Source organism: Gorilla gorilla, chromosome 2 (genome assembly GCF_029281585.2).
Source record: "Gorilla gorilla gorilla isolate KB3781 chromosome 2, NHGRI_mGorGor1-v2.1_pri, whole genome shotgun sequence".
Lineage (NCBI taxonomy): Eukaryota > Metazoa > Chordata > Mammalia > Primates > Hominidae > Gorilla > Gorilla gorilla.
Genome location: NC_086017.1, coordinates 134568268 through 134590234, shown reverse-complemented (window position 1 = coordinate 134590234; position 21967 = coordinate 134568268). Strand labels below are relative to the sequence as shown.

Here is a 21967-nt window from a genome sequence, read left to right as displayed (position 1 = left end):
TGCCGTGACTCACGTTTGTAACCACAGAGAACTGAGTGTTCATTAAATATACAGGTTTAGAGTAATGTGAGATGATGTGGGATCCCACATCTTTTATGTTTATTGTACTGTCTGTTTATAAAAGTAATGCATGTTCATTGTGGGGAATTTAAACAATATATAACCTTATGACTCAGAAATAAATTATATTTTAATGTTTTTTATACAAACTTACCATTGTGGTATTTGTATACTGCTTTCTATCCTAATTTGCTCATGTGATATCAACATCTTTTTATATAATTCTTGGAAAGCATGACTTTTAGTAGCCATATAATATTGCATGAAATGGCTGTATCTAATTTAGGTATGCTGTTATTTGTTGAATAATTAAATTGTTTCCATTTTTCACTATTATAGCATACCTATGATAAATATTCTTCTACCTGTCTATCTCTGTAAAATTTCCCCCTTACTCTAAATGCATATGTAAGCCCCAGGCCCATGCCATACCCTTGAGAAATGAATTAACAAATACCACAAGAGTAGAATCTGCAAATTTCAGGCTGCTGGAAACTGTGGAACAAATAACTTTTACCCATTTTTTTCCACATACAAATTGCAAGCAAAAAAAAAAAAGACAACCTATAGAAAACTTATATTAGAAGGTATATAGTAACATCAACAATTACAATAATTTTTGATAATCTTCTGCCAATCCTGACTGAGATAATCTTTAAAAAGTTTTTATGGGAACATCAAGAGAATTTGGACACTGATAAGATTTAATATAAAGGAATTCATGGTGTTTTAAGATGTGATGGTGGTCTTGTTACTTTTTTTTTTATAAGTTCATCTGTTTGAGAGATATATCCTGAGTTATTTACTGGTGAAATGATATGGCTTTTTATATTTGACTTAGAAATAATTCATGTTTGGGGAGCACTGGCAGGGATATCAATGAAATAATATTGATATAAATGAAAGTTGAGAGATGGGTACATAGGAATTCACTACACTGCTTTGTCTACTTTTGTGTGTGTTTGAAAATTTTCAAAATGCACATTTCCAAAAGAAAAAAAGACTTAGTGATGTATCCATATAGTAGAATGCCAGACAACATCCTGTAGACTGATGCTAAAACATGTTCAAGATGCACTAGGAAGGGAGAGGAGCAAAGTACAGGCTCATGTGTAAATGGAAGAAAAGATCTGTGTACACACATGCAAAAGATGCCTGTGTGTGCACAAATCATTTCTGGAAGAGCACAAAAGTCCCTCTAGGAAGGGGAAACTAGGGGTCCACAGGAAGGAATGGGGCATCTTACTTTTCACTGTATACTGTTGATTCACTGGGATTTTAACTATTGTTTAACTGGGATTTTTACTATCCTCGTGAATTCCTTTACAAGAAATATTATCCATGCCGTTTGCAGGTGGGAGTGCTGGTAGGCAGAGTTCACAGGTCTAGGAGATCAAGCCTCATCATCCAGGCCAGGTCTCTATCCCTGCACAGGGGACAGAAATATGGTGTCAGGTCCACCACAGATTAATGGAGTATCCAGAGGGCCTAGATTCTCCTGTGGCTTCTTCTGCTGTGAATTCATCTAAGTCTCATAGAAGACTATTTTTAGCCTGTTCGCGTCATGGGGTAATACATCTCAGGTTGATTCCCTATCTTGTTGTGTTTTGTGTGACAGCTTTATTGAGATATAATTCACATAACATAAAAAGCACCCTTTTAAAGTACACAATTCAGTGGTTTTTAATATATTCACAGAGTTGTGTGGCCATCACCATCATCTGATTTCAGAACATTTTCACTACCCCTCCCAAAAAAATCCTACCCATTAGCTGTCACTCCCTGTTCTCCCATCCCCACAACCCCTGATAGCCACTAATCTGCTTTTTGTCTCTATGGGTTTTCCTCTTCTGAACATTTGATGTTAAATGGAATCATTCAATATGTGGCCTTTTGTGTCTGGCTTCTTTCTCTTAGCTTAATGTTTTCAGGGTTCATCTATGTTGTAGCAGGTGTTAGTACTTCATTCATCCATGTGGCTGAATCATATTGCATTGTATGGATATAGCATGTTTTGTTTATCCACGCATCAGTTAAGGTCCATGTGGTTGTTTCTACTTTTTAGCTATGGTGAAAAGTGTTGCTATGCACATTTATGTATGAGTTGTTTTCAATACTTGTTTTCAATTTTGATGTTTAGACCACATATATTGTTGGGTCATAAGGTAATTCTTGATTTAACCCTCTGAGGAACTAACAAACTGTTTTTCACCATTTTACATTCTTCTAGCAATGTACAAGTGTTGCAGTTTTTCCACATTCTCACCAATACTTGTTATTTTCTTGTTTGCTTGCTTGCTTTCTTGCTTTTTTTAAAAAATGAGGTCTTGCTTTGCCAATGGGGCTAGAGTGCAGTGGCATGATAATAGCTCACTGTAACCTTGAACTCCTGGGCTCAAGCAATCCTCCTGCCTCGCCTCCTGAGTAGGTGGGACTAAAGGTGCTTGCCACCACACTTGGCTAATTTTTTTTATTATTTGTAGAGATGGAGGTCTCACTATGTTGCCCAGGCTGGTCTCAAACCCCTAGACTTGAGTGATCCCCCCACTTCAACCTCCCAAAGCACTGGGATTATAAGCATGAGCCACTGCACTCAGCCTGTTTTCTATTTTTTCATTATAGCCATTCACAATCATCTGACTATAATTTTTTTTTTTTTGAAACAGGGTCTCACTCTGTTGCCCAGGCTGGAGTGCAGTGGCATGATAATAGCTCATTGCTGCCTCAACATCCCAGCCTCAAGTGATCCTTCCCACCTCAGCCTCCTGGGTAGCTGGGACCACAGGCATACGCCACTATACCCAGCTAATTTTGTTTATTTTTGTAGATAAAAGGTCTCACTATGTTGCCCAGGCCGGACTTGAACTCCTTGCTCAAACAGTCCTCCCACTTTAGCCTCCTAAAGTGCTGGGTTTACAGGCATGAGCTGCCACACCCAGCCTGACTACAATTTTCATTTGCATTTCTCTGATGACTAGTGATTTTGAGCATCATTTCATATACTTATTGGACATTTGTATATCTCCTTCAGAGAAATGCCTATTCAAATACTTTACCCATGTTTTAATTGCATCATTTACTTTTTTATTGTGGAGTTGCAAGAGTTCTTTATGTATTCTGGATACAAGTCATTTACCAGACATGATTTACAATAATCCTCTCCCATTCTGTAAAGGCTGGATTATTTGTCATGTGCGGCCACAGAAGTCCCTGCTTAGTTTAGTGATCACCTAATTGATTGGATGGAGAGTTCCTTAAATGCCTTGAACTAATACTTTTCCCAGCCTTTGCCAAGGGGCTCTGTGTGTGTGTTACGCCCATCTTCAGTGCTCCAGCCAGCAGTTTACAGCTCTGCTTTAGCCTTTACTTTCTGCTTGCACCAAAGCTCCAAGTCAGCCAGAGGTGAGACAGGAGGGCCTTCTTACATCTTTCCTGGGCAGGCTTACAGCCCTGCACATCCATTTGGGCTCCTCAGTTCTCAGGAATCTGTCAGAGCTTTTCAAAGTCCTGGACATCTCATTCCCCAGTTTTTCCTTTGAGGTTTTTTGGTCAGACTCTTGTTAGCTCCGAATGATATTGCTGTCTCAAGTAGCTATAATGTTAAACAATTGCTACTGATTGATTTTAACAAACATCCTGGAGACAGGGCCATCCACACAGAGTAAACTTTGAGTCGGATTAAACAAAGACAACCCGGAAAATGGAGTCGTTGAAGGAGCTGCCAGACAGGGCAAATAGTGACCATTCTCTTATGGATGGGGTTTTTCAGGAGCTCTGAACCCATCCTGCCCCTTGCTAAGTGGCAGATTTTCACAAGTACCATAGGTACTGTTGGTTTTCAGAGTTACCCCAGAACTGGGGCAAGGAGCACAAGAGTGAAAAAGCACATAGCTTGCTGTTCTTACCAAGATTCAACTATGTTTTGTTGTTGTTGTTGTTGTTGTTTGTTTTTTGGGAGGGTGGAGGGGCAGGGTATTGTTGTTTGGGGTTTTTTGTTGTTGTTTATTGTTTTTACTTTTTAGAGACAGAGTCTCGCTCTGTCACCCAGACTGGAGTGCAGTGGCGTGATCATAGCTTGCTACAGCCTCAAACTCTTGGGCTTAAGCAGTCCTCCTGCCTCAGCCTACTAAGTGAGACTACAGGCACATGCCATCATGCCTGGCTAGTATTTTAATTTTATTTTTTTGGTAGAGGCAAGAGTCTTGCTATGTTTCCCAGGCTGGTTTCAAACTTCTGGCTCAAGTAGTCCTTCTGTCTTGGCCTCCCAAAGTGCTGAGATTAAAGACTTGAGACACCACTCCTGGATGTTTGTTTGTTTTTATTGAATGCTCCTCAGAATGTTGCAAGCCTGTGGTTAATTTCTGGCATTCTGAAACTGTTGCTTTTGACTCTTTTTGCCAGTATTGTTGTTGCTTTTATGGAGGAGTAGATCTTCAGAGATCTTTACTTTGCCATTCCACATCCTATCTTCTTGATGAAGACACTCGCTTTTCTAAAACTTCTTCAGTTCCTAAACATCCTAGCTAATTCTTGGCAGATGAGTTTACCATGAAGCAGGTCATCTGATGGGTATTCTTTTAGCTCCTCCTACATACTTCTCTCTTTCTGTTTTCCTATACTACAGAATACCTGTCTGTTTCCCTTCCCAAGACTTCTCTTTCTGTCCCTTCCCATCTTCACAAGGATCTGATCTAACAATGATTTACTCTCTCACCACTTCTTCAATCTTTCCCCTTCCCTTATTGAGAGACCTCTTTTTTCTCCCTACAAGCATGCTGTAGTTGTCCCTATGCTGAAAAAGGAAAGAAAATCTTCCTTCTGCTTGAGAGCCCCTGGAGCTCCTACTCTATCCCTCCACTCTCTTTCATCCCTAGACTATATTTGCCGCAAGTCGAGTCTCTATGCACAGCTTCTACTTGATAATAACAGCTAACACTCACTGAGGATGTGCTATGCTGGGTTTCGTGCTAAATGCTCTACCTGAATTGTTTCATTTAGTTATCCCAACAATCTTACAAGAAAATCATACCCATTTTCTAGATGAGAATACTGATCTTTAGTAAGGTTGAATGACTTGTCCAAGTTCACATGCCTTGTAAAAGAGAGCGTATTTCTAACCCAAACTGACCTGGCATGAAAGCCTGTATCCTTTTTGATAACTCCCAAAGGCATTTCTCTAATGAGGGAGTTCAATACTGGCCAAGGGGAGGGATGGAGAGGGTGCCTCCCCACACCCTCCGGGTGGTCTGTCTGACCCTCCCTTAGTGCCAGGCCTGTCCAGGTACACCATCACTCTGTCTTGTCGCTGCCCTCCCATCGCCTATCCTCCCCTAGGATCTGGAGGAGAAAGTGCAGCTGTACAGTCAGAGCTGGCTGTAAAACTTGGCTTCAGCATCGAGTTCAACTATGGGAAATTAGTAACCTTGTCTGTGAAATGAACTCAAGAGAACAACCTCATAGCATTGTCATAATCACATCTGGAAAAGTACCTGGCACATAGTAGGCCCTCAAATCTTATTAGCTTTCTTGCCCATAAACTCCTGCAGTATAATATGACATTTCTTCTCATTTCTGTATTGAATAGGCTCTCTTGAAAAGCACCAGTGATATATCTTCTAAGCACCAAATCCAGTTCCACCTTTTCTCAGCTATCAGCCACCTTGACACATGTACAGCATGTTCTGGTTGTCATAGAAGAGATTATCCCTATTGCTCTTAATTAAGGTCCCCAAACTAGAAAATGTCCCCTAATTCACTGATGTAGAAGGCTTTTGGAAAGTTCAGCTCAGCAGTTCTCAACCAGGATGTGCATTCAAACCACACAAGGGCATCATTACTGCATATTCCCAGGTCCCCGGCAGCTCTGAGCCCTTGACCTAGAATGGGGTTCAAGCTGTGCTTAGAAAACTGGAGCACATGTGAGTCCTATGATTCAGTTCTGGAATTGGAAAAAAATCATTGTAATAATTTAAAATTGAAATGTCCTCACCTGTGAGCCTGTGGCTTATACAAGTAAAGAGATACTCACAAGATTGTATAATCACTGATGGGACATATTAAAGAAGATAAGAGACACTAGAAGATAGAGTAGGACCAACAAGCGGCAAGGAGCTCTCCAGAGGCTCGAGGGCAGCAAAAGCCAAGGCAAAACAGGAGGCACCTGAGTCACAGAGGAGAGAAGGCAGGCCCAGGTTCTAAGCACCCCAGGGCTAGGGTGTTTTGTGACTGTGAAAAAGCCCCTGCGGGTGACTGTGCTTCAGGCTCCAGGTCCCTACATCACTGGTGCTGCCTGTTTCTTAAGCCTGAAGAGAGATAAGGCCAAGGCAGGCTGCCGAGGGTACCCAGGTGTCCAGGACAGTGAGGCATGCCTGAGAGGCTGGGGTGACTGCAGGCATCACCAGAGCGGGCAAGCTGTGATCTGAGCTGACCTGTCCTTTTCCCTCACAGGGCTTGCCGTGATGGAGGTGGCCCCCTCCTTCTCCGGTGTCCTGAAGGACTGCACCGTCATTGAGGGCCAGGATTTTGTGCTGCAGTGCTCCGTACGGGGGACCCCAGTGCCCCGGATCACTTGGCTGCTGAATGGTGAGTTCCCCCTGCCCCAGCTCTCTGCTCCCATCCCCTGGGCCCTTTGGCACTGCCTGAATTCTCACTTATCCCTCTGAGCCATTTATGCCTTGGACATCCCGGTGGTATGAGAAGGAAGCACGGGGCACAAAGAGAGCACGGGCACTGGGATCCTGCTCCCGACTGGCTGAGCAAGTTACTACTCCTGTCTGAGCCTTGAGTTCTCCATCTACATGGCGGGAATCATGCTGCCTATCTGCAGGGTGGTGGTTGTGAAATTAAATTAGATCATTTCTATAAAGTGGTTAATGAGATGCCTGACACATAGGGGCATGAGCAGTTGGATTTCTTTTCATATGGCCAAACTCATAGTAGGCCCTCAATTAATATTTATTGAGTCAATAAATGAACAAATAAATTAATAAACTAATGAACCACTCTCAAAGTCGCATGAGGGATCTTACCTTTTATTTAGTGGCAGGTGGTTCTGGGACTCACAGACCAGTTATTCTTTTTAAACTGATAGTCCTATAGAGACTCGCCAACTCTTTTTTTGTCAAGTAAGGTCCTTTAAAAAATTATTTGCCGTATATTATCACCCTTTTCTTTTTAAAGGACCATTTAATTTCAACAGTGTGGGAGAACTCTGACTTTAGAAGACTGAGAACTGTCCATTAAACTGATAAGATGGAGCAGGGACTACTGTGGGGATCCCCAGGGAGGGTGAAAGAGCCCCTGCTGAGAGTCAGGAGACACAGGCACTTGTCCTTCTCCACCACTGAGTGGTCGGGTGACCTTGGACACTTCACCCCTCGGGGTACCAGCTTCTTTATCTATGAGAAGATAGGGTGGAAAAGAAGGTTTGGGATCTCAGCTCACTCTCACACCTAATAGAATACACTCCTTAAGACAGCAGTGGGCCAGGTGCGGTGGCTCATGCCTGTAATCCACACTTTGGGAGGCTGAGATGGGTGGATCACCTGAGGTCAGGAGTTCGAGACCAGCCTGGCCAACATGATGCGACCCCATCTCTACTAAAAATACAAAACTTAGCCGAACATGGTGCCAGGTGCCTGTAATCCCAGCTACTCCGGAGGCTAGGCAGGAGAATTGCTTGAACCCAGAAGCCAGAGGTTGCAGTGAGCCGAGATTGCGCCATTGCACTCCAGCCTGGGTGACAAGAGCAAAACTCCAATAAATAAATAAATAAATGAAAGAGCGAGCAAGTGAGCGAGCAGTGGTCCCCAACACTTATGCACCAAATAGTCCCCAGTTGTGTCTGCGTCATTGATGTATTGCCTGTGAACCTTCCTTGTTGGTGTAGTTTGCTCAGGCTTTGCTAGAAGCTGTCTTTAGTGAGTGAGAGGAAGTGCCATCTAGTCTTCCTACATGTAGTGTTCTTGGGTAGGTAAGTGAGAATTGAGGTCTGCCTTCCCTCCCAGCCCTTAGCAAAGGACAGAAGTCCTATTGGATCCAGTGATTGACTTCAAGGAGGCAGCCTCCTTGTGGCTGGAATGCAATATGGGCGTTAAGGACTAATAACCGAGTCTAGACTAAGTATCAACAAACATTTTCTATAAAGGGCCAGGTAGTAGCTATTTTCAGCTTTTCAGGCCATACAGCCTCTTTAACAACTCTCAACTCTGCTGTTGTGGTATAAAAGCAGCCATAGGAGGCTGGGCGCAGTGGCTCACTCCTGTAATCCCAGCACTCTGGGAGGCCAAGGCAGGTGGATTGCCTGAGCTCAGGAGTTCAAGACCAGCCTGGCCAACACAGTGAAACTGTCTCTACAAAAAAAAAAAAAAAAAAGCAAAACTTAGCCAGGCTTAGCAAAACTTAGCCACTGCACTCCAACCTGGGTAATAAGAGTGAGACCCTGTCTCAAAAAATAAAAGAATAGACAATACATAAGCCATAGACAATAAGTGAAAGAACGAGTGTGGCTATGTTGCAGTAAAACTTTATGAATACTGAAATGTGAGTTTCACATAATTTTTACATGTCATGAGATACATTACCTTTATATTTTTCGGCCATTTAAAATATGTAAAAACTATTCTTAGCTTGCAGGCGCTACAAAAACAAGCTGCAGTTAGCATTCTGCCCAGGAGCCATAGCTTGCTGTCTCCTAGTTTATACATCACTCAAGACGGTGTTTTCTCAGCGACTCTTAGCGTTTCCACACCCGTTCCACTAGAGGGCGATCATGCTCAAGTTGGGTTTCCTTGGCTGCTAACTCTAGTTTAACCCAGCCTCCGAGCTGGGAGAGCCTAATGTCTCCCAATTCTGATGTGCCCTGAGCCAACAGCTCCTTTCTGGGGCCTCCATCTCATCCCATGTTTGTGGGGCCACAGTGAGTTACGTTCCAGTTAAAGGAGAGCTCTCAAAAGGCTTGTCAGCCCATGTTTGGACAGAAGAGACACATTGGCGGCAGTCAGGGAATACACTGGTATTGTCAAGGAAGAGAGGTTTGGAGGGTACCATTGTGACAAAAAGTAAAAACAAAGAGCAGTGCTCACTTCTCTCAGTGGCAGGATCCAGGCCCCTGCCTTTCCCAGCCCTCGGCCCCACTTTTATGAAATGCAATAGGTTGAGAGGAATCTTCCCCTCTAGTCCTATGATGTGCTTGCTGGTCTCTTTGCCAAACTGTCATGGAGACATGAAGTGTTGCTATGTGCTGAAGAAAACACTGCATTGCAGGGAGACGACTTCTTTCTGTACTGTCTCCCTTCCCCACTGGCCGCCCCCAATTTTATGAAGTGCAAACCAGGACCCTGGGGCCTGGCAAGGGAAGAAACTGACAGTTGCTTCCTATATGGCAGCTGGACACATTCCTGCTCCGAGGCCAGACTCTTCAGTAATGAGATTTTTTTTTTTTTCCTGGAAATGAGAAGTCACATCCCAGAATGATAAACTCCCAGGAACATAGAGCATTAAGGAAACCACTGACGCTCATTGCATGCACTCCTGTCTCCATGCAGGACTTTATGTGACCTGGAACATGTCACGTGGAAGGGACTCTGGAAAAAAGGAGCCGAGTCATTTTTAGTTCTCTATATTTACCTTTTCTGTGAACCCTAAAATACACCTAATTGCATAGAAGAAATGCACCTAACTGCAACAGTCGGTGGGGGATGCAGAATTGCTTTTTGATAAATATCTACAGTGGAAAATTGAGTCGTTGTTTCTGGAGACATCTAAGTGGAGCTGGGCACCCCATGTTCAGCCTGGGAAAGCTCCGTTTTGCCTGAGGCTGGGCTATGGGCCAGATGACCCTGTAAAAGTCTCTCCAGGCTCAGAATTCTGTGAAGTTGAGGATGTGGATTTGGAGACTGTTTAACACAGAATGCCCAAAACTCTGTCCCTTTCCCTCCTGCATTTTTAATTCCTCCAGATTCTCCCTCCCCCATCCCTCTAGGCCCCGTCTTCCTCCTCCACCACACAATTACTCCCTTTCCTTCATCTCCTTAGCCCCTGGCTCTTTCTCCAGCCCATAAGCCTCTGTCCAGCTGGCTGGAGATATGCATGGTACATCATTAGCCCTCAATGGATCTGAGCATGCATGACAAGTCTCAGTGTCATGACAGCAGCAGCCCTGCTGAGGACAGGGCTCCCATCCCTACTGCCAGTGCTGCCTGGCCTGAGCCTTCCTGTGCTTCCTCCACAGGGCAGCCCATCCAGTACGCTCGCTCCACCTGTGAGGCCGGCGTGGCTGAGCTCCACATCCAGGATGCCCTGCCGGAGGACCATGGCACCTACACCTGCCTGGCTGAGAATGCCTTGGGGCAGGTGTCCTGCAGCGCCTGGGTCACCGTCCATGGTAGGAGCCTCTGGGCACCTGGGTAGAAGCACCTTTCCTGCAGGCACTTCTGCTTTGGAGGAGGGGCACATTTGTAGGAAATGGTATCATGAGCTAAAATCCAGGGAGCAGAGGTTCACATGGCGCTACTCCACACCACTGGCAGCGGCAGGTGCCGTGACAGAGGAGTGGCTGCTGCAACCTCTTAGGGGCAGAGGAGAGGGTCCTTAAAAAGTGCTGCACCTGCAGGTAGGAAGTGAGGGAGATGACCTCTAGGAGTTCACAGCGACAAGGGTCTGCCATCAGAGGTGGCCTTTTCCTCACCCCCTCACTCCACTGGGGCCATGGAAAGGTATGGGGGAAAGAGATGAGGGCTCCCTTAGCTCCAGAAGCTCCAGGTCTGGTCAGAAGAAAACCTCGCACACTACAAAAGGACTTGGGAGAGCACTCACATAAGGCCTCACCAGTGACCCCTTACATGCTGGGGGACCCCTGGGTCACAGTGTGCACACTGAGGCTTCCAGAGGGTCACAGGTTGTCCCCTTTCTGCCCCCCTTCTACTCACGGGCCCAAGCTTGTTTTTACACAGCAGCAGCCTGGTCTCCAGTAATCTGATTATCGTGGTCATCCATTCATCAGCCAAGCACTTAGTCCCTGGGAATTGCAGGGAGCCTCAGACTCAAGACAGATCTGTCTGGGCTGTGGTATCAGCAGGCCTGGTGACAGTTCCCACGGAAGTGCTTCTTGGGTCCAGGGCTTTCAGGTAAGCCTGATCCCACCGTCACCCTGAGCCTATGCCCCCGGCTCCTGTGCGTGGCTGGGTCCTCTGGTGCTAGCACTGAGTGCAGCGTGACTGGTCTCCCATCAGACAAGTAGGAGAATACATCTCTCCATTCCCCGGGGCTCAGGCCTGTCAGGAACATCTCCGTATTGTATGAGTAGCCACTGTCTGGGAGGATGCAGGAGGAAGTTTCGCAGAAAAGGAAAGGGGAAGAAACATTTATGGCTGACTGTGTTAAATACTTTCACCTCACCCGTATTCTCTCACTGAGATCTCAGTAGCCTAGGGGACAAGGATGCTGTCCTGATTTCAGACAGAAGGCTCTGGAAGTCTCGGGAATTGAATGTAACTTGCCTAAGCGCATCACGTTAGTCTGCAAAGCTGGACCCTGGAGCCCACAGCCTGTGACTTTCAAGTCTGCGCTCATTCCTATGCCCTGACCTTTTTCAGAGGACACATCCCCTGGCCCAAAGGGGAAGACTGGCCACTGTGGGCTGGGCAATGTCAGTCCCTTAGGGATGAAGGAACTGGCACTAATGGAGAATGTAACTGATGCTGGCTCTGTGAAGCTCTCTGCTGGGAGTGAGCACGAGAAACTGGTCCACCCCTTCCTTCCAGGAAACCCACCACACTGGGTTCAGAGCCCAGCTCTGGCCTCTGGGAATTTGCCAGCCAGATTCTGGTTTACAAACTTACTCATTTATCCTCATAGTTCTAACTTCATGACTCCTTGGGAGCCAGGAGGGGAGCTCAGGAAATTGTGATAATGAGACTTCAGAGGAAACCTGAACTGCTGAGAACCTTGTCTCTGAGGTCCAGGAAGCAGGACTCACCTGGGGGCTCTTCTTGGAGGCCAGCGTGGCCAACCCCAGAGTCGAGTAAGGGGCAGCAAGAGTCAGAATGCTACACATAGAGCCGCGTGGCTCAGCCCTCTGTTTTCCGATACTCCCTCCACAGCCGCAGCCAAGAACTAATCCAATGTCTGTCCTGGCTTGCCTGTGTTTAGATTGGATTAGAGTGACCCAGCTGAGCTAAGAGTCCCCTGGAGGTGGGAGTCCCAGGCAAAGGATCAAGAATTCTTTAGGGCTATCCTCCTGACTCCCGGGCCTGTGGGGGCTGGGGCCTGAAGGATCACCACCCATCCAAAGGAAAAAAAAAAGCACAGAGAGGTCCCAGGCAAAAACTCTGCCAAGGAAGTTTGGATTTGCTCGGAGAAGAGGCCTGTATGACAGAACCCCCTCCCAGTGTGGGGGATGTACTGGGCTATAAAGACCAGACAGGCTCAGATACCATAAATGGTGAACAAGGCTGAAGACGCAGCCGCACGCTCAGGCCCGGCAGCATTTGGGCTCTTGGCATAGGATTGGAGCAGGGTGAGCCTGGCACAGCGACACCCCCTGGCACGGTGCCCTGAGACACTCAGGAGGCTTGGGGCTGCTCCCTGCACTGTCCTCTGCTGTGGAGTTTTTCTGACTTGATTGGCAGCCCCGTTGGCTCTGGATCCTCGGGACAAGCCTGGGCTGGGGGAGATGATCACAGTGGAGGTGTTTGTTCCCTACTGCACTGATGGCTGCTTCACCCCTCCCTTAGCTGTCCAGGTCCAGCCCTCTCTTGCCCTTAGTGTGGCACCAGTCCACGGTGGGGAGCATGGATGTAGAGCCAGCGGCCTGGGTGTGAGTCCTGCTCTGCCACTTACTAGCCCTGCACCCTGGCGTTTTAGCATTCCAGACCTCAGCTTCCTCTTGTGTGAAATGGAGATGCTGACAGTCGCGGTACTGTGAGGATTAAGTGAATGAATGTGCAAAGTATCCCCAGAACATAGGATAGCACACACCCTCCATAGGTATGTGCTGTGATTATGATTGTCCAGCAGAGCCCACCTTTAAACAAGATACAATCCTTACAAATGCCAAGACTGAGGAGGGGTTTTCCCAAAGGATCCACTTTGCTGCAGTATTGTGTGTTTGTTTGGCCATCAGAGAATCAGAGGAGGGAGGTGTCCAGCCAGACACAAGCCATGAACACTCGCGCCTGCTTCCAAGGGCTCTGGCCACAAGGTGGCGCCATGCAGCAACGCGTGTCCCTCCAGTTGTCTTCTCTCGGGGGTGGTTGAGGGGCAGCTCTGCTGCAAGCAAGCTTATTCTGAGAGCTCAGCAGATACTGTGCCAAAGGCCAGATGCAGGGGCTCTTTCTCACCTCTCGCCTTTTGCCGATATTTTGCGATCATCGAGATTGCTGGTGCAGCCCTCAAACGCGATTTCTGCAGCCAGCCCTTCATGCTTTCTCTGCCTCCCCTCCTTAGTGACTCTCTTCTTCTCCAAATCCTGGAAACTCCCACAAATGTCACTTTCTCTGGGAAGCCTACCCTAATCACCCCAGAATGCATTCCCTGAACACCGTGTGCTTCTAGTATTACACTTACTTATCAACAAGTCTTTACTGCGCGTCTATATTGATCAGTGCCAGGCATTGTTCTGGGGAAACTGCAGTAGACAGGACAGCTGAGGGCCCTGCCTGCAGGGTGCTTACGTTCTGATGGGGATGCCAGCAGCAATCAGCACCTGGCCTCATTTTAAATGCTGTCACGTGCTGTTAAGAACATGAGCAGGTCACAAAGAATAATTATAAAGAGAAAAAGCCAGTGAGTGGGGTGTGTGAATCGAGGAGGGTGAGAGGGTGTATCTTTAGTGCTGGGAGGAAGCCTCAGAGGTGTCCATGGCCTGGGGAAAGAGAGCTCCAGGCAGGCAGCCCAGCAAGTGCAAGGCCCTGAGTCAGGAGCAAGGTTGACCCATTCGAGGAGCAGCAAGTTGGCAGCCTCTGTGGCTACAGCAAACTAGACGGGGCAGTGTGATAGAAAGTGAGTTCAGAAGGCGGGGGCACACCATGCCAGGCCTCTGGAGGAGAAGAGAAAACAATTTACTCCGTGAAAATTCCCTTTCATTTTACCCTACTTGCTTAATTATCTTCCTCTCCAGACTGTAAGCTCCCTGCAGGGAGGGACCACATCGTCCTGTGTGTAGAGCCAGGCCTGCCATGGGAGCATGCATTCCCTGAATGGATGAGAGCACAGAGGTTGCCGAACCTCCCCTGCAGTGCAGGGAGGCATTCCCTAGAATTCCTCGCTTTTCTGGGGGCTCAGTGCCCATTAGGGTGTGCAGGAAATCTGCAAATTACCTTCAAGAGTCCCTCAACAGGGCTAGGCACAGTGTCTCAATGCCTGTAATCCCAGCACTTTGGGAGGCCAAGGCAGGTGGATCTCTTGAGCCGAGGAGTTCGAGACCACCTTGGGCAACATGGCGACACACCGTCTCCACAAAAAACACAAAAATTAGCCTGGAGTGGTGGCCCATGCCTCTAGTCCCAGCTACTCAGGAGGCTAAGGCAGGAGGATTGCTTGAGCCTGTGAGCTCGAGACTGCAGTTGCAGTGAGCTGCGATCACACCACTGGACTCCAGCCTGGATGACAGAGCAAGACCCTGTCTCAAAAAAAAAAAAAAAAAGAGTCCCTCAACAAATATTCCTTCTTTCCCCAACACAGGCTAGGGAAAAAAAATTCCCCGATAGTTAACCAAGCAATGAATGTCTTTCCTCCTGACCCAGGATGAGTCTAAAAGATGATTAATTCAAATTCCTGCAGAGCCCAGGAAGATCTGAAATACAGTATATATTTCACAGCGTTTGGACTGAGTCATTGCTGGGGGCTTCCTTGGGCTAGAATATTTTAAATTTTTTTCCCCCTGGAGTATCTCCATGAAGGCTAAAATTCTTAAGTGTCTAGATTTATTAATAGCTTGCCAGTTGTGCCCATTTTGACATAGTTTCTCAGCCTAATGGTTTGTTTATTTAACTGAAGGCCTGGTGGGCCTGTTTAAGGCATCTAAGGACATAAAATGTGGGTAAGTTAAAAAGATGAAAAGATGATCTCTAGAATACATAATAAAATATAACAAACATATTTATTAGAGCATTTGTTTTGATGCAGAGCTTCTAATGAAGACAACAGGCACCAGTGAAGTCAGCGTTTGCTTGGCAATGAGTAGAGGCACAGTTTGTTTTCAGATTAATACCAGGCACTCTGCGGGGCAGCCTGGAGCCACCTCCTTTGTCTTCCCGGGTTATGCACAGGTACTTTGGACACTATACAATCTATCCAGTTCACATAAGGTATGGATCCTGACCTCCTCAAGCTTAAAAACACTGACAGCTTCTTAAATACTTAACATTGGCTACAGAAAAATATATTGAAGAAGTATAAATACCAGTTTTAACTTGCCTTTTTTATATATATTAAGAAGCTTAGTTTATTCAAAACATCTGTCCACAAGCCTTTAAACTCTAAGAAGGCAAGCAATTAATTACATGTTAAAATTTATAACCAATATTTTCTTTTTATGTAGGTTGAGTACAGAATTGGGTTTGTGTACCACATGGGTTCTTTGTGTTACAGAAAGACTTCTGAGCATATACGTGTACGTTTGTGCCCATACCATAGAATTTGAGCCTCATTTTACTAATAGGGCCATTATAGAGCTTTATAACTCTCCACCTCTACAGCCCATAGTCAGTCATAATTACATGGAGACCCAGATCAAGAATGCTATCCAGAATCGCAGCATTGAGCTCCTAGTGGCAAAATGTGACCCATGTGATGACAGTGTAACTGAGAGTGTGGCTTCCAGGCCCGCACTGGGAGGGAACAGTGGGTGGTTTGGATGCCATACCTTTATGTTTAGAGTGTGATTATAGCTTCTAAGACAGTGAAAAGGCTGTGGTTTCGGTGGTCCTTGCTTCCCAGCTAGCAACCCTATCATTACTGGTCAGAGATCTTTTTTGGGATATTATACGTCATTGTTCCTTTCATTCTTTTCCTCGCACACTTCTCTTCCCATTTGCTTCTTAAGTTCTGGGAGGAAGGGAGGCCAAAAGAAAACAAGGCTATGGGAGGAAAAATCCTTTTAATGCCACAAAGTAGCCATTTTGCTGACTTCAAGAAGGTTCTGTTTGGTTAGGAGACAGACTTTTGTTTAAGGGGAATTCCGATGCCCCGGGGATTTACAGCTTGCACAAACCCCCTGGAAATGGGAAGGGGCTGTGTGGCGTGTCAGCAGGGAGAATGTAACTCTCCTTTGATGAATCCTCCAGAGTTAACAATCCTGGAATTTAGGGAAAGGAGGAGGCTGGTGGTGATCCCTGGGCCATGCTGGATTTTGAACTCCAAATAAAGAAAGATGGGGGCACTGTGCTTCCATGGTGCCCCCTCAATTGGTGATCTGTTGAATTTCCATAGTATAACGGGGTTTGGAGTGAATCAGAATTGCTGTTGGAATGGCATTTTGCATTGTAATAACTAAGGAATACAGCTCATGTTCAAAGCCTAAGGAAAATATTTGGTAGATCCAAGATTAAGGCAAACATGCGTTGAATGCAAATTTGGATCCAGGACCTTGGGGCTTCAGAAAGTAGCAAATTGACCAGCAAATGTTGGCAGGTAGAAAAACACACTTATAAGGAGAAATTCAGAATTTAGTTGTTTTTCCTACTAAAACCACGGAAAGAAAAGGAAGGGCTGTGAAGGGAAGACAGGAGAATTATTGTAATGCAGAAGGAGATGGCAGATCCTGGCCAGCCACCAGGACAAAAGCAACAGTGGGTTCCTAGTGTCAGGTCCTAGAGGAGGTAAAGGCCTCGCTCCTGGTGCTGGGTTTGAAGAAGAGGCTTTACTGGTTATTTTATAAGAAGAATTAGTACAAGAGGTAGCAAACTGCTCCTAACTCTTCCTCTAAATAAAAGCTTTCCAAAACGCCTTGTTGGGTATCAATTTATATTAGGGTTTTAAAGTAAAACCACTATCAATTTGTTTTTAAGAAGGAATTGTTTGATAGGAAAGTCTAATTGGCTAGAAAAGCTGGCTTGTTTTATTTAATTCTCACAACAACTCCACTTGACACTTCCGAATTCACTTTACAGATGAAGAAAGTGATGCTCAGGAGGTGATGTCAGCTGCCCACAGTAGTCCAGTTGATCAGCAGCAGCACCAGGCAACCACCTGCTTCAGCCCATGGGCTTTCTGCGTGGCTGCTCTTGGATCCTGATAGGTCATTTGTTTGATGCTTTTGCTTCACCAGAGCGATCATTTCATGTTTAGTTTCATGACTAGGAACTGGCTTCAAAAACAACTTCTAATGAGTCAAAAACAGCCAAAATGGCAAGGACGGAAAAACTCCATGGGTCAGTAGAATCATAAAGGGGAGAGTGCGTATATCTGTCTGTCTCTCATTCTCTCCCCCTTCCTTTGCTTCCGTTTTCCCCCTCTCTCTTCCTCACATTGCCTCTTTTTCTTTCTCTTCTCTCTGTTCTTCCCTTTCTCCATTCTTGCTCTTTCTTAAGTCCTATTAACAGCTTCGTCTACATGGCATCGTTTTTACTTGTCAGCAATCTGCTTGGGCTTATTCTTAGTCACTGTGCTTGTCTTTCCCATTGGACGACGGCCCGATCAATCCTTTTCCATTCTGTCAAAATGGGACAGTGGCAGTTTAATGACTGAGTCCAGGAGTGAATTGGCTAATACCAAGTAACAGAGCAACAGATAAATGCACTTTAGATCCTTAATCCTAGGCAAGGAAAGCAAGGAGACTCAGCCCTTTCTGCACTCCAGAAAGAAGGCCCTCTCTGGGCTCAGTCTCAGCAGAGCAGCAGGAAGCACAGCTGTGGGGAAACCTGGGGTATATTTAGTTTGGCCCCATTTGAGCTGGGCAAGTCTGTCACTGGGTCCCAGCAAAGCATCCCTTGCTATTTGTGTGCCATGGCCAGTGGGTGTCCTCCCAAGATGAAGAAGTCTTGGGCTCTCTGAGACAACCTTGTCACTGGGGGCCTCTTGCCTCAGACCCTGGTCCTTAAACCAGGATGATGCTAGAAGGAGGCCAAGGACAAGCAGAGAGGAGTGACTCCCAGGGTAATGGGTAGCTCTGGACATGAATATGAATGATGACAGAAAGCTCCTCACAGAATTGAGACCTGCCTCTGCTCCCAGGACAGTCAAGGGAAAGCACCCAGACCAGGACCCCGCCAGCAGCATCTCCCTCCTCATGGGGCATCGCAGCCCCAGGACCTTAGGACAGGTGAGCTTATTTCTCTGAGTCTCAGCTCCCTCCACTGTAAAACAGACACAATCTGCCCAATACTTCCGAGATGTTGAGGATAACACTGAATGAGCTATGAACATCTTTTGGAATCCTGGAGCGCTGGGCTTTATAAGGAATCATCGTTACATGAAAGTTCTGGTTTGGGGGGTTTTTCTCATTGGAGTTATTATCAGGTTGAATTTCCACAACCAAAGGAGTTAGTTGGGTTGGGAAAGTCAGAAAACGTTGATTTTTATACTTCTTGTGTGCCATGTATTGTTCTAGCTGTTTTATTTGTTATTTTCTAATCATCTAAAACCCTGCAATATTACCATGCATTAGACTGATGAGATAGACATCATACTTTTCAGTATTATGTTGCCATAAGTTTGGAGGAGAGAACACCGAGGCTTGCTTTGGGAAGGTTGCTTCAGATCACACAGCCAGGGCCATGAGTTAAGAATGCCAGTTTCCATCTGTCCCTTCGTATTTTACTTAAGTCCACAGAAGAGTGAGCAGAAACTGATAGAGGCTAGAGGCCAGAGATGAGCCAGAATAATTTGTTTGGCTTTGGAATGAATTGCAATACACACACACACACACACACACACACACACACACACACACACACATTGTGTTGCCCTTTTCACCTGGCTTGTCTCTGTTCTGCTTTAGTTTTTCTCAGTTGTCAACGATCTAGGATGTGGGTCAGCTGACAGTGTGTTTGTCCTGGAACGGTCACCATGGGCACCGTTGGAGGAGACTGGTTCCCTTTGAAGGGACGCCTACGTAACATCCTGGCCTTGTCATCAGAAGGACTGGGCATGAGCTCTGGGTCTGCCCACACTGGCCCCATGATGTTAGCCAAGTCACTTCCCCTTAGTTAAGTCTCTCCTGGTCTCTACACCAGTACAGTGGAGTGGTGAGTTGGGACTGGGTTCCACCTTGCCGGTCTGAGAACAGGCTCGTTCTGAACATTCACTCCCAATCATTTCCATCTTCCGTTCTTTCTTGCTGTAGGGCTTTGGGGAACAAAACACAGGACCGGGGGCAATGAGTGACACCGAACTAAATGTCTGCCGATCGGCCGGTTTCCCCCAAGTTCACTCACTCATCTCCTGGAGGGGGTGCAATGAAAGCTTGTCCTCAATTTACTTTGAGATATATCCCATGATATTTTTAAGCAACGCATTTGTATTTCTAATAGTATTTGCCTCAGGTCCTATAAAAATGAGTCCATAATCCTTGGGTGAAGCCCAGACTCCATTGGTTCTTTGACTGCTGATAAACCCATTGAGTAATTGAGCCCAAGTGGATAGATGTGAGTCAGTTCTCATGCTAGGCTCACACAAATGTTCTCATTGATAATGAATGGTTGTACAAAGTATTTTTACCTATTATCTCTTTAAAACTACCCAAAGTCCTGTGATGATACCACGACTCCCCCTAGAGACCGATGAGGAAGTGGGGCTTCAGACGGAGGCAGACTTGCCTGAGGCCAGGATCCCCTCCACAGCTGCAGGTGGAACCAGTGAGCTGCCAGGTGGGAGGCAGCTCCCAGGCCACCCTTTCATGCATACTTCTGAGCTCCCAGGGGAGGGAGGGGAATATAGGCTTTTAGTCCCCAATGGCTGAGACCCACAGGGTGACTTGGCTTTGCCAAACTCCCAGGAAACAGGGGCTGTGGGAAAAACCCAGAGAAGGTGGGGTTGAAGAGGAGACTGCCACAGGCTTAAAGGGGAGTGCACTGGAGTTGGTGATGTTCCCGTAGCATCTAGGAATTTGAGCCCATCTGCATGAAGCTCTGTAAGGCTGGGGACTCGCTGAGATTGCAGAGAGGCAGGAACAGGGAGTGCTATGGAAAGACAAAAACATTTTGTCCTTGAGCCTTCTCAGTCTGTGCAAGACAGGAAATTCCTCAACTCTCCCGAGGCAGCCAGCTCTCCTGACTGCTGCAGCCTAGTGAGAGAAATGAGATAGATCAATGCATTTCCAATCCTGTGCCCCCAAGCCCACTCCTGGAGCTTCTGCCAAGGCCCCTGGCGGCCCTCTGTCAAAGGCTGCGGTGCTGAGTCAGCAGCACCAGAGAGCAGCAGAGGCCTGAGAGCCCCATCTTCCAAGGGGACCGTGGGGGGTTACCTGCTCTCACACTCAGGCTCCATGCCCTTCAACTGCACCTGCTTTGGGGGAAGTTTTCCTCCAGCCTCCTGGACCTTCCCAGCCTCTCCCCATCCAGGTTCCCAGAGGCTGGGCTAGGAGAGTTCTACAGTAGGCCTGCTTTCATTTTCAGTGGCAGTGGATAAAAATTCAGTGGCAACTCTGGAGGTGACACCTGCCCAGATACATTACATACCCTGGAAACCTCCCCATGGCTCCACTTCCTGAAGAAGGTCTAGTATTTGTGGTCCTGTGTTGATAAGAACCCAAAATGCCAGCGGCCCTTTCCCCAGAAACTTAGGGTTTAAGTTAGAGATATCCTAACCCTCCCTTTCTCAACAGTTGCACCTGCCAAAAACAAAAACAAAAAATGCTAAAATGGCATTACTGAAAGTCAAGCTGCCTGGCTCACAGAACCAAGGGAGAGACCAGAGGCTGGGCAGCCATGGCTTGTCCTGCACCAGGATTGTTCCCTGTGAGACGTGGATGGCAGGGCCAGCCACTCTTCAGTCCCCTCCCCTTCAGCTCCTGTGAGGCAGGGATTCCAAGCATGAGGAAAGGCTGTTCACCCACCTCCACAAGAAACTGAATGTGAGTGAGGCGCCAGGCCTCTCACCCTCCTCCTTGACTTGCCGACACACTCCCTGTCTCAGAGAAATTGATTTTTTCTCCCAGTTTTTAAGGTATTATTGATGTACAATAAACTACGGAGACTTAAGGTGTTCAGTTTGATAAGTTTTGACATATGCACACACATGAAACCTTTGCCATGATTTTTAAAAGTGAAATTCTCATTGTCCCCAAATGTTTCCTCATGCCCCTTTATAATCCAACCCCCCGTCCCCTGCCCCACACCACTACTGACCTGCTTTCTGTCACTGGACTTTGCATTTTCTAGAATTTTATATAAATGGAGTCATCCAACATGCACTCTCTCTTTGGCATCTTCCTTTTTTTTTTTTTTTTTTGAGACAGAATCTTGGTCTGTCTCCCAGGCTGGAGTGCAGTGGTGTGATCATGGCTCACTGCAGCCTCAACCTCCCAGGCTCAAGTGATCCTCCCACCTCAGCCTCCCGAGTAGCTGGGACTACAGCTTGGTGTCTTTCATTCAACATAATTATTGTGAGATTCATCCCTGTTGCGGTACCCTCAGTAGTTCATTCTTTTGTGTTGCTGAGTAGTATTCCATTGTGTGGATATATCACAATTTGTTTTACTCACCTGTTAATGGACATTTGGGTCATTTCTAGTTTGCAGCTATTGTGAATGAAGCTGCTCTGAATGTTTGTGTACAAGACTTTGTATGGATATGTGCTTGCTTTTCTCTCAGGGACATACCCAGGAGTAGCATGACTAGATCCTAAGGGAAGTATATGTTTAACTTTTTAAGAAACTGCCAAAATGTTTTCAGAAGGTTCTGTACCACCTGCCATGTATGAGAGTTGCAAGTTGCTCCACATCCTTGTCAAGACCAATTCCTGGGAT

The 21967-nt window shown here is 46.4% G+C and overlaps 1 protein-coding gene across 5 annotated transcripts in view; it reads left to right on the top strand.

Moving 5' to 3' along the window:
* Positions 1 to 21967, top strand: part of MYLK (myosin light chain kinase) — a 278820-nt gene that overhangs the window by 158506 nt on the left and 98347 nt on the right. For all 5 annotated transcript variants that reach the window (XM_063704112.1, XM_063704114.1, XM_055383826.2 and 2 more), the window contains 2 exons: positions 6508 to 6642; positions 10292 to 10444. In XM_063704112.1, the coding sequence (XP_063560182.1) occupies positions 6508 to 6642; positions 10292 to 10444 (288 nt within the window). The remainder of the gene's footprint in view (positions 1 to 6507; positions 6643 to 10291; positions 10445 to 21967) is intronic.